General features: G+C 48.8%; 1 protein-coding gene across 17 annotated transcripts in view; it reads left to right on the top strand.

Moving 5' to 3' along the window:
- Positions 1 to 13,025, top strand: part of PTPRS (protein tyrosine phosphatase receptor type S) — a 422,866-nt gene that overhangs the window by 362,524 nt on the left and 47,317 nt on the right. For 9 of the 17 annotated variants that reach the window (XM_060232884.1, XM_060232879.1, XM_060232894.1 and 6 more), the window contains 4 exons: positions 5,169 to 5,292; positions 9,256 to 9,431; positions 10,635 to 10,754; positions 11,755 to 11,909. In XM_060232884.1, coding sequence (XP_060088867.1) covers positions 5,169 to 5,292; positions 9,256 to 9,431; positions 10,635 to 10,754; positions 11,755 to 11,909 — 575 coding nt within the window. Of the gene's footprint in view, positions 1 to 5,168; positions 5,293 to 9,231; positions 9,432 to 10,634; positions 10,755 to 11,754; positions 11,910 to 13,025 lie in introns of all 17 variants that reach the window. The other 8 variants (XM_060232878.1, XM_060232883.1, XM_060232876.1 and 5 more) reach the window with 1 other exon arrangement.

Genomic DNA, 13,025 nt, shown 5'->3' with positions numbered 1-13,025 from the left:
CAAAACCTTGCCACCCAATCAGAGGGACAGAGGGGATCCTGCAAAATGTAGGCTCTTTTGTAACTCCTGGGCAGGCTTCTCTGGAGCCTGTAGGCCTCACTAGGCCCGGGATCGTGACAGACATGTCGGGGCTGCTGTTCCTCTTCTGCCGGGTGCTCTGTGCTGTCAGCATTGTAGCCGCTAGTTCTGCCATGGGGGCCCTCTGGTTCCATTGTGGAGTTGGGGGGAGTTCCACCTGAGTCGCAGCCAGGACCGGTCGGGACAACACGTGTTATGGGTTGTCCAATTTATCACCCCGTTTTGGTTAGAAACTGAATTGATTTTACACTGGAATGTTCACCAGAACTCAGTGCATTTACCTCAGTAATTGAGGTACATTCATTGTTCCAGAAGCCTCTTGAAAAGGACAAAGGCTGTGGATCTTATGAACCTTGGCAGTCATTAAACTAATAATTCTTAGAAAGTGGAAGGCAGTAGTTAAGTCACCCATTGGAACAGGCATTGAAGCAGTGTTACACCTTGTATCTAAAGAAAGAGCGGCTGCCAGCAGACGAGAAAGAAATGTGAAATATCATGACATTGGTCTGAATTACGGTATTTTTAAAAAATTCAAACGTTCCAATTACAGAAGTGAAGGAAATTGTTCGTGGAATGTTGATAATTGTTGTCACTACTTAGCTACTTTCATGTAGGTGGGGGAAGAACTCCCAAAGGGGGAGGTTCAGGGAGCTAAAGGGCCAATTGCCATCTCCAGTACTGGGGGGAATCGTGGTGGGCAGCTGCCCTGGCCCCCCTGGCTGCAGTGTGGCTAATCCGGAGGGGTTCAGTGCCTTTGAGGAGCAGGGGCACAGCGGTGCTCAACTTCACCTTGTGGCATCCCAGGCATGGCATGTCCCATGTGCAGGACCACAGCTCCTTTATCGTCTGCTGCTTCTTTAGTTGTTTGCCAGCAAGGGGAGGACGTGGTGGTGGGAGAGAACATGGCCTCCTTCCAGGGCAGTTTTCACCTTCTAGCGAAAAGTGTGAGCATTGCGGGGGGGAGGCAGCTAAAGGCAGACCAGCAGGGAAGGGGAGAATAAAATAAGGCTTCCAAACTGTGTGTGTTTGGTGGAGACGGGTGCAGGTGGCTGAATTTTAGCATCTCAGTTCAAAAATAACCAGCCAAGTCTTTCTAGCAGCCAGCTTTTGACTGTATGAATTGCTAATCACTGGGAAGATGATGGGAAGAGATTCTCAGCTCTGCTGGGATCTTTCTAACCAATATCAGTATTTGGGCACGGCAGGCAAGCGAGGAGCAAATGAAATGCACGCCCTCTGCCTCCCCCCGCCCGTTTCTCAGCACCTAATCTGCATAATGTAATTTCTGAAAGTGCTTTTGGCAGAGTTCCAGGGGCAGCCGCCTCTGAAGCTGCGGATCTGGAGTTTAAAACAAACACCCTTAATGAATAGAACGAAGCGCAAGATTAGAGATGGACGGGAACAAGCACTGTGCGACAGTTATAAATACCCATTAGTCAGGAAGGGGCTGGCTTCAAGGGTGTGAGAATCTGGCCAGAGGAGGGCACTGCCCACTTGGCCCTGCTCTGGTGGAGAGTTCGCGAAGGACAGAGGGACAGACACTGTGTCAAGGAGCGTAGCAGGGAAGGGTTTTTTCCAGCATGAGGGGACAGCTGGGGGGGGGGGAGGAAGCAACTGCCCCCTTTTCCCTACTTCGTTGATTGTGGGAGCGAAACTCAGGGCTGATTTCCCACTAGCTCTCCCGCCCCTCTTCTCCACGGGGCTTCCGTCGGATTTCACACCATCTGCCCCCGGGCTGCAACTATCTTTGCCTTTTTTTGCTCGGCAAACAGAAACTGGTTTTTAGAGGATCTTGTTTGCTGCGCGAAAGAGGCGGAGCAAGTTGCAGCCTCGGGACAGCTTGTGTGAAATCCAACAGAGAAGAGGAGAGTGAGAGCGAGGTCAGGCTAGTGGGAAATCGGTCTCAGCACATCAGGAAGGCAGCGTGTCAGTAGGGCTGTGCTGTAGACCACGGCACTGTTCTTGACCTGTGTCTCTGTGGTTCAAGGCTGATTCTTCTGGATGCCAGTCCCTGTCGCCACTTTGAAAGGCATCTTCTTTGGCATTATACCCCACTGAAGTTCCTCCCCTCCCCAAACTGTGCCCTCCTCAGGTATTTCCCAACTCAAAGCTGGCAGCCCTACTACTGAGACTCCTAAAGAGAGACTGGTCCATTAGGGAACCTGTAAAATCAAATAGGACTGAAAGTTATTTATAGCACATTCAAACAGCAGCCCCATGGTGCAGAGTGGTAAAGTTACAGTACTGCAGTCAGAGCTCTCTGCTCACGACCTGAGTTCGATCCCAGCGGAAGCTGGTTCAGGGAGCCGGCTCAGGGTTGACTCAGCCTTCCATCCTTCCGAGGGCGGTAAAAGCAGTACCCAGCTTGCTGGGGGAGGAAGTGTAGATGACTGGGGAAGGCAATGGCAAAACACCCCATGACAAAAAGACTGCTGTTAAAATGTCATGATGCGATGTCACCCCATAGTCGGAAATGACTCGTCACCCCAGAGTCGGAGATGTAATCTGCTTTGGGTTCCCACTGGGGATCAAACCAAATAAAATAGTGGCAAGATTCACAGAGAATTCAAGTTTTCCTTCATTGATTTTTTTTTTTAAGCAGCCATCCCTAGGGTAGTTGTTCCAGCCGCTGGTAATTAGGGATACACTGCCCCCGTACACAGAGGCTCCATCCAAGTCTGTTGTGGCATCTTGCTGAGTTTATCTAAACCTCCCCAAAACCATCTCAATTTAGCAGCTAACATAAGCAAAGTAGAGGGCCCATTTGACCCATTCTCCAGCCAGCCAGTGTTCTTCAGACATTATTCTGAACCAACCGACAGAGTTGTATGTGCAGGCTCCACAAGAGATGCACATAGGGGTAAGGGGGGGAATGGGGGGGGGGCTGCCTAGACTCACCTCTGCCTCCTAAAGCGGGGGAGTGTTGCAGGTCAGGGAGAACCAACAGTGCATTCCTGGGAGGCAGCCAAAGTCTGAGCAAGAGAAACCAAGTTAAGAGACCAATCCAAGAGTTCAGAGCTGTTACCAAGGGGTGGTCCACTCACAAGCAGGAGTCCAGCAGAGCCAAAAGCTGTAGTCAGAGGCCAGTACAAGGGTTACTTGGCTCCATGCCTAACAGCCTCCCTTGGCTGCTTTTTATAGGCATGTGCCTAAGGGTCAAATTTGCATCCAGCTGCTCAGGATTAAGTCTGTGGCCACTCAAACAGCTAGTATTTATGTTATTGATTTATTGGGTTCCGTTTATAGGCTGCCCTTCCCTAGTATCAGACCAGGAGGCGAGCACTCTGTTATCTCTCTTGCAGTTCTGCTTGTAGCCCCCGTCTGCAATGCTCACCGGGCAGGGCCGTCCGTCCCTGCCACTAGGCAAACTAGGTGATTGCCTAGACACTGGCCTCTTCTGGGGGCACCAGATGGGGTGCCCCCCATGGGACTCAGTGATGTTCTCAGTGCAGGGGGGAGCCAGAAGTGAGCCTTGCCAGACAGTCTAGGGCCAGCCCTGGGGACACTTGAGGGCTGGGAACAATCAACAGAGTTCCAGGGCTTTTTTGTAGCAGGATCTCTTTTGCATATTAGGCCACACACCCCTGATGTAGCCAATCCTCCAAGAGCTTACAGGGCTCTTAATACAGGGCCTCCTGTAAGCTCCAGGAGGATTGGCTACATCAGGGGTCCGTGGCCTACTATGCAAAGGAGTTCCTGCTACCAAAAAAAGCCCTGGCTTCCCCCGTTGTCTCTGGTCTGGAGATGTTGGAGGCTCTGCACTGTGAAGCCTGCAGTTCATCTTCCTGCTTGCTGGCTGCTGCTGACTCAGAGCTGGCTACACAGGGCTCCTATTCTCCTGAGCCCTGGCTGACCCACGAACCGGAGGGAAGAAGAATGAGCCTGCCTGTTTAACCCAGCCCACAGTGGGCAAGGCTCAGATGTTACCTTCCCCGTGCCGAGTGGGGCAGGAGAGGCTCAAGTGGAGAGACAGACCATCAATAGCTAATCCATGTCTGCACATAATCAGTCCAGTGGTTCTAGATGCTCTTTCTCTATCCATCACATGCATGCAATTTTGTACAGCAGGCTGCCTCCAGGTTGGTTCAGTGGACTCTTCTCATTCCCCATTCTGCCTCATACACCTACTGATGTGACCTTGAGTCAGTTCCAGGTTCTTGCAGAACTGTTCCTCTCAAGAGCAATTTCTGTCAGAGCTCTCTCAGCTCCACCTACCTCACAGGGTGTTGTGGGGAGGGGGAGGGAAAGGAGATTGTAAGCCACTCTGAGGCTCCATCGGGTAGTGAAGGGTGGGATATAAATCCAGTCTCCTCCTCCTCCTCCTCCTCTTCTTCCTCTTCTTCTTCTTCTTCTTCTTCTTCTTCTTCTTCTTCTTCTTCTTCTTCTTCTTCTTCTTCTTCTTCTTCTTCTTCTTCTTCTTCCATAGAGTACCTCTGTCTGTGTGCTCCATATGCCTTTGTTTCAGCTTATCTGGGGGTGGGGGGGTGTAAGGCACAACACAAAAGCGTCTGTTCCGCAAGGCTTTTTGCCTCTCTATCAGAATTCATTTTCCATTTATAATGGAAGCTTTAATTGGCTGGTTGCACCGATTAATTGTTCAAAGCTCATGCCCTTTGGTCACAAGAAAAGAAGTTGGATGTTCTCTAGCTCGCGGGTGCCTTTGGGGACAGAGCATGAATCGCTGTTGTGTTTTTGTTTCAACTGTTTTGCTAATGTGATGTTTGAGGACACGAAACTGCCTTTTCACTGAGTCGGTTCACTGGCTCTGTATTGTCTGCCCCGACTAGCAGCAGCTCTCCAGGATCGCAGGTGGAGAATGGTCTATCCCTGTAGCCTTCACGTGGGGTCCTTTTGTTGGAAATGTCGGGAACTGAAGCTGGGATGTTTTGTATGCAGAGCAAGTGCTGCATCATCGTGGTATGACCTTTGCAGCTAGAAGTAGGCTTTGGTTCTTGAGCATATGCTGTCTACTGAGTCAGACCTCTGGTTTTGCATTCTCCATATTGTCAATTCTGAGAACTTGTATGACAGAAGATGCTAGTCTAATGTTTAGCAGAGACCATTTACGTTTTCTCTCCACTTTCCTCCAGTCCATTGACCCTGGTCAGCAGTTCACTTGGGAGCACTCCAACCTGGAGGTGAACAAACCCAAAAACCGGTATGCCAATGTGATCGCCTATGACCATTCCCGGGTAATTCTGCTGCCTATCGAAGGTATGGACCATTTCCGGCTCTTCCTGGATCCACACCAGCTGGCATGCGTGTGCATGGGGAGTTATCAGGGGGATGGGATATTTCAAATTCCATTTTGTTTTGTTTTTTTTCCCCTCACTTGTTCATTTGGTTGTTTGAGAGCTGGCTGCCACAGTGGCCAATTGTATCATGAGGGCGTAAAATGTCACCCAGAAAATTTTACATATTGAACCGGAGCATCATGTGAATTATTTGGGCCTAAGGAGGATTATTTTAGCTGACCATTCACCAGTGTTCTCTCTAAGCTGAGTTAGCATGAGCTAGCTCACAGACTTTAACCTCCAGCTCACACCTTTTTTAGCGCAGGAAGAATGAGCCCAGAGCACACTAATTTATGCAGTAGCTCACAACTTTAATGGCAATAGCTCACAAAGTAGATTTTTGATTTCAGCTTAGAGGGAACATTGCCACTCACCCCACACAATCACACTCATCAGATTCTTCCTCGATATTCCTCAGGTCCTGCATTCCACATCTGCTTGCAAATTCAAGCCTGACCACATGAAGCAGTTGTGTGATGCCCTGAACTTAATTGGGTTTGGGATGAACTTGGATGATCCTTACAGTAGGATAGCTTGAGGGCTTCAGACAGCTGGCCAAATTTTTGGTTCACTAAGGTCATAAATTACCTCCCTCCATTGAGGGTTGGACACAAGGTGGGATCCTGCAAATCCATTCCACTGGCAGCAGCTCTTATCTCTGGATGTTGCATTCTGACGGCCCCTTGTGCCAAAAGGAAGGTGCCACCACTACCAGAACAGGTCCCTGTGCCCCTAATTCGGTATGTTGGATGTCGCCTTGGTGAAATCTCACCCCATGAATTTTGTCTGCAAAGTGAGAGTTGCCCAGATTTGATGGGGTTGGAAGAAAAACGTTTTTTACAGATGGGCTAGTCAGTGAACTAAAGTGGAGGTGACAGGCAAGCCTTGCTCCCATGCAACTCAGTCAGTCCCCTTTTTCATTTTGCAAATGCCGTGGTGCCCTGACTCTGCTTCAGGCATGTTCCTGCATGGCCTGCTACACTTAAGGTGGGGTGGGAAGGAGGATGGCAACCTCCAGGTGGGGCCTGGAGAGTATTGCAGTTGATCTCTAGATGACAGAGAACAGTTTTCCAGGAGGAAACAGCTGTTTTGGAGGTTGAGCTCTGTGGTTTCTGCCCCACTGAGGTTCCTCCTCTTCTCAAAACCCACCCTTCGCAAGGTTCTTCTCACCCTACTCTGCTCTGATAAGACCACCTGGAGTATTGTGTTCAGTTTTGGGCACCACATTTTAAGAAGGATATAGACAAGCTGGAATGGGTCTAGAGGAGGGCGACGAAGATGGTGAGGGGTCTGGAGACCAAGTTCTATGAGGAAAGGCTGAAGGAGCTGGGGATGTTTAGCCTGGAGAGGAGGCGGCTGAGAGGTGATATGATCACCATCTTCAAGTACTTGAAGGGCTGTCATATAGAGGATGGTGTGGAATTGTTTTCTATGGCCCTGGAAGGTAGGACCAGAACCAATGGGTTGAAATTAAATCAAAAGAGTTTCCGGCTCAACATCAGGAAGAACTTCCTGACAGAGCAGTTCCTCAGTGGAACAGGCTTCCTCGGGAGGTGGTGGGCTCTCCTTCCTTGGAGGTTTTTAAACAGAGGCTAGATGGCCATCCAACAGCAGTGAAGATTCTGTGAATTTAGGGAGAGGTTTATTTGTGAGTTTCCTGCATTGTGCAGGGGGTTGGACTAGATGACCCTGGAGGTCCCTTCCAACTCTATGATTCCATCCCCAAATCTCCAGAAATTTCCCAAATCATATTTGGGTAGCTCTAGGTGGGTGGGGCAGACAGTGACACTGGTCCTGAGTTTCTGGAGTCCTCATGCTCCCAACTGTTGATGAAATCTCTATGAATGAGTCGGCGGAGGAATCTCTTGTGGAAGAACAGGCAGGAAAGGGAATGAAAAAGCTTTGAAATTAGCAACCATGACTTGCTTTAATTATGGAGCAAAGCTCTGTTGTGTTTGGTCTTTTTTCCTAATAAAGCATTTCTTTAATTTGAAAGTGTGTCAGGTCAACAGCTTCACGCTCAGTCGGTTTTGTTTCTCGCATTGGCAGAAGGCTGAGCCTCCTCAGCAGGGCGGAGGGAGAGATTAATAGGAAGTCAGGAGGCAAGGCCTCTTCTCCTTGGGGAAGGAACATGGGGATAGAGATGCGGTCCAAATAGGGTTGCCAGCCTCCAGGCGGTACCAGGAGAGCTCTTGGAATTACACTGGATTTCCAGTTTCCCTGCAGAAAATGGCTGCTTTGGAGGGTATAGTATTATGGGCTGCTGAGTTCCCTCCCCTCCTCAGGCTCCACCCCCAAATCTCCAGGAATGTCCCAGTTTTCCGTTGGCAACCTTATTCAGTACCCAAAAAGCAGTCTGAGGAAATTTGGGATAGCAAGAGAAGAATATGCTGAGTGTGCCTAATCTATTGTTGCTTTGATGAATTCCCTATGGCAGTAGCCCATGCATCTCTGCAAACGTATCTGTTGTCTGCCCTGCAAACTGCTTTTTGTCACTGGACAGGAGAGTTACTTCTTTAAAGCTGAGCAGAAAAGGACTTCAATTGTCAGCTGCAGGGAGACCCCGAAGCCCCCTTACTCTATAACAGGGGTGGCCAAACTTGCTTAATGTAATAGCCACATAGAAAAATTTCAGATGGTTTGAGAACCGCAAGACATGAACATCAAATGTTTGAGAGCCGGAAGGAAGGAAGACAGGAAGGCAAATAGATGGGGGAGGGAGGAAGTGGCAGTGGCTACAAGCATAGACACCTTCAAGAGGGGATTGGATAAGCATATGGAGCAGAGCTCCATCAGTGGCTATTAGCCACAGCTTATCATTGGAACTCTCTGTCTGGGCCAGTGATGCTCTGTATTCTTGTGCTTGGGAGGGGGCACAGTGGAAGGGTTTCTAGCCCCACTGGTGGACCTCTTGATAGCACTTGGGGTTTTGGCCACTGTGTGACACAGAGTGTTGGACCGGATGGGCCATTGGCCTGATCCAACATGGCTTCTCTTATGTTCTTATGAGGGAGGGAGAGATGGAAAAAATCAACTTTAACTTTTAATGCATTCTCCAATCTACTGGCTGGTTTGGCTGGGAGAAGTGATTTAAAGAGAGAACTGCCTTCTCCAAGTCAGCCAATGGGGCAGTGGTAACTTCAAGAGCCACACAATATGTGTGAAAGAGCCACATGTGGCTCCTGAGCCGCAGTTTGGCCACCCCTGCTCTGTAAGAAGCCAAGAAGAAGGAACAACACTGCTTTCTCTGCAAATGCCTTTGTGCTAGCATTGCATGTTACCACCCATTCCTCTCAGACCTATTGGCATGCCTAGCAACCAACACGTCTTACACAAAAGATAAGCTTTTCGGGAAAAAGCAAAACAAATCTAATACATACAATTTTTAAAAATTGGAAAAAGTAGATGGGCAAAAGGTGAGCTGGCCAACAGTGCTGGACCCGGAGGCACATTCTTCAACATTTGAGGCAGGCAGAACAAAGAACTTTGTGAGGGAAGGACTGACCCATCTGTAGATACAGCTGTGCGCTTATCCTCACAACAACCCTGTGAGGTAGGTCCAGCTGAGAGACTGGCTGGCCCTCGGGGTCACTCAGGGAATTGGAATTCTGATCTCTTTTAGGGGTGGAACTCTAGCAGGAGCTCCTTTGTGTATTAAGCCACACACCCCTGATGTAGCCAATCCTCCAAGAGCTCACAAGGCTCTTTTTTGTAAGCCCTTGGAGGATTGGCTATATCAGGGGTGTGCGGCCTAATACACAAAGGAGCTCCTGCTAGAATTCCACCCGGATCTCTCTGACAAAAAGTCTTAGCACTGTAACCACCACACTGTACCACATGTAACTTTGGTTTAACGCAGGTTGTTTTGGCCGCTCTGATGCAGGAATTGTGGGCAGCGATTACATTAATGCCAACTACATCGATGGCTACCGGAAGCAAAATGCCTACATCGCTACGCAAGGCCCCCTCCCGGAGACCTTTGGGGACTTCTGGCGCATGGTGTGGGAGCAGCGTTCCGCTACAGTCGTGATGATGACCAAGCTGGAGGAGAAATCACGGGTGAGAAATGGGGATGCAGCCTAGAAGGTGTAGCTGGCCCTCTTTCTCAGAGGGTGGTATCAGGACTGTGATGTTAGACACCAAACAGAACTCTTGAAACCTTCAGCCCTCAACTGGGGGGGAGGACCCACAAGTTTGTAGTCTTCGTGACAGCAAATATATGATTGCAAGAATTGATCTCTCAGAAACTAAAAAGTGATCAGGGCTTAACATTTTAACCTTCCAGCACGTTCAGTTGCTGACCTTAAAAACAGCAGTTCTCTTACATTCAAAGGGGGAGAGCAGAAAGAGAAATTACTGAATTGCAACTGTTAACAACTGATAACAAATGCATCCTCTGGGACTGAATCCAGACCTAGGTTTCCTGGCTTATTACCAATGCTGATTTCTCTATGCCTACTATACCTATTGCCGGGGCATTTTTGTAGCAGGAACTCCTTTGCATAATAGGCCACACCCCCTGATGTAGCCAATCCTCCTGGAGCTTACAATAGGCCCTGTACTAAGAGCCCTGTAAGCTTGTGGAGGATTGTCTATATCAGGAGTGTGTGGCCTAATATGCAAAGGGGTTCCTGCTACAAAAAAAGCCCTGCCTATTGCAATCATGCCTACTATCGTCATTCAGCATCTGAAATCACTCTACTCTCCAGTTATAAGCACAGATGGATTCACATTGAAATTGTATCTGAAGTGAATAATGACTCACAAATGCCCTTTCATTCCCTGCCACAAATGTTGTTAGTCCTTAAAATCCTCCTGGACTCTTGTATTTTTCTTCTGCTACAGATAGACTAACACAGCTACCCATCTTGATCTATCTGAAGCAGTGAGCAGTGAGTGATTCACGAAAGCTCCTACCCAATTACAGATGTTGTTAGTCTTTAAGGTGCTGCTGGACTCTTGTTATTTTCTACTGTTCCAGGGCTTAAAGGGTGTGACTTAACCACTTCCTTGACTAGAAACTCCAGAATAAATAACGCAAAGTAGAAAATGTTATAGAACAAATTTTGCTGTTGCAGAATCCATGTTTTCATGAGCCTTAAAAAACCCCTAGCATAATATAGCTATTGCCCCAATTGTGAAGAGTTTGATGCACTTTTGGTTCTTTGGTTTGCTGAGCGGGGTGGAATGAGCCCAGTTCTTGTTCTTTCTTTTCCCTTGGGAAGTGTGCCCATATCCTGATCATGTCTGTTGATCTTCCAGATAAAGTGTGACCAGTACTGGCCTGGCCGGGGCACAGAGACATATGGCATGATCCAAGTCACCTTGCTAGATACCATTGAGTTGGCCACATTCTGCGTCCGGACATTCTCCCTGCACAAGGTGAGAGGGGTCGATCTGTGCAGGGAGGCAGGGGTCAGTGACTGAGGGAGAGCAGGCCAAATCCAGCCCTTCAGTAACTCAAGACCAACTGTCCCAGCCCACCTGCTCTTGACCGGGCATGGAGCAGATCCATGTCTCTGCAGTGCACAAGCCAACAGTGTGGCCCTTTTGCTGGCTGCAGGGCAATGGGAGGGTGGAAGTGGAGATTGTTCAGAGGGAATGAGGATGGAGGAACTTGCCCCATAGCTGTGACATCAACCTGCCCAGCCCCTCCAAAGAAACAAAGCTGCTGACCACAGTCTTAAGTTGTGGGGATTTCACATCACATATATCTGCCTTCTATTGAATCAGACTCTTAGTCCACCAAGGTTAGTGGCAATGCACGCCAAGGTCTCAGGTCACACCAAGTCTCTACGTGGGGCCTGCTGCAAGCCAAGCAGGTGCTCTACCACTGCACCACAGTGCCCATCTCCCCCAGGAAGCACACAGCCACTGTAGAGAGGCACGATACAGACGGGACTGTGGCTGATTGCCCCGTCTGGCTTCAGCAAAGAGAAATTTGGAACATCCACATTTTACTCATGTTAAGATTCTGGCTGAGGAGCGTCTTACATATCACAGTGGCGACTCTTTAACTTGCTGTGGCACTGCCCTGCTGTGCCAGTGTAGCATTTGAAGGCCCACAGGCGACACCAAGGCAGGACTCCCCTGCTCATGTAGCAGGGGGCCTTTTAGAGCTTGACAGTGGTGCAGGGGCATGCACAGAATCCCTGCAAGAGGGTTCCTGTAGTCCTGCTGTACCGGGTGGCTCAGGAGAACAGGTCGTCCCGGGAGGGGAGGGCAGCGCATGTTACCTCCTCTTGCAGAATCTGGCTCAACTGACTTCTGTGAGCTATTTGGAGCAGTTTGCTCTGCACAGCCTGGCCTTTGCTAATGGATTGCATCAGTGGTTGCATGCATTTTTGTTCTTTTGTGACCTCTTCCATGTTGCTTCCCACAGAATGGCTCCAGTGAGAAACGCGAGGTCCGCCAGTTCCAGTTCACGGCCTGGCCAGATCACGGAGTCCCCGAGTATCCGACCCCCTTCCTGGCCTTCCTCAGAAGAGTGAAAACCTGCAACCCTCCCGACGCCGGCCCCATCGTGGTGCACTGCAGGTACCAAACTTGTGTCCGTTTCAGACTCCAGTCCCGCAGAACCGGAGCCCAGGGTGAGCGAGCCCTTAGGGTTCTGGTCCATGGAGCAAGAGACTAGTGAGACCGAGGTGGTCTTCCTTCTGTACTTGAGGTGGGGCAGCTTGGTCTAGCAGGGCAGTGCTTCTGAGTTCACACACACATCCACACTAAAAGCAGCACAGTCCTCTCCCAAATATGCACCAGAACTTTCACTAACCAGGAGGAAGGGTAAATGACAGAGGGGGGGAGAAGAGAATTCATTGTCATTTCCCCTTCTTTCACCTCACCTATTTGCAATATACAGCCTGATTCTTTATGTATGGCTTGTATGGCTGACTTCACAAATTCTGTAGTTTTCACTGTAGATTTTCTTCATCCAGGATACAGTTAGTTGCACGTTAGAATAAACTCCTTAATAACCATCAGCAGAAACGTGCCGGTAGCTGTTCAAAGTACTACACATAACTTCTTCACATTGTGATATATTATTAATAGTAATGCCAACAACAATAGTCAATCTAAGAGGGGACCCTCAAGGACTTGCAGGGGAGCTTCCCTTTCCCCTCTGCCTCCTCCTAGTGATGACCCCCCCCCCAGCTTTTTATGCACTAATTGGGTTGCTCCATACACCAGGGGGCAAAGGGATTGCAGCACCTGCACATGCGGAGATGTTGCTGTCAAATTTTAGGTGGATTTTAACAAATGTATCAGGCTTGAAAAAATGATTCAGAATATTTAAATAAAAGTAATGAAAATAAATAAATGAAATAGTGTGGCTGATCACTCTGGAATCAGCTCTGGGCTATTAGTTACTTAGTGTTATAATATTTAATGCGTATTTAGCATTTTCCATGTTCAAAGTTACCTTGTAATTCTTTCAACAGCCTTGTAAGCCGATATTATGTGTATTAAGTGCCTTCGTGTCATTTCCAACCAATGACGACCCAATGAGTTAATGACCTCCAAAAGATCATGTGTGTAGCTTTCCATTCATGATCAACACAGTGTCACACTTGCTGAACGTGTTCATGTGTGACATACACAGACTGCACAAGAGTGATAACTATCCATTGGAGGCAAACTTCTCTGCTCTCAGCA

Source organism: Heteronotia binoei, chromosome 2 (assembly GCF_032191835.1).
Source record: "Heteronotia binoei isolate CCM8104 ecotype False Entrance Well chromosome 2, APGP_CSIRO_Hbin_v1, whole genome shotgun sequence".
Lineage (NCBI taxonomy): Eukaryota > Metazoa > Chordata > Lepidosauria > Squamata > Gekkonidae > Heteronotia > Heteronotia binoei.
The sequence above is the reverse complement of the archived record's forward strand: the minus strand, read 5'-3'. Positions and strand labels throughout refer to the sequence as shown.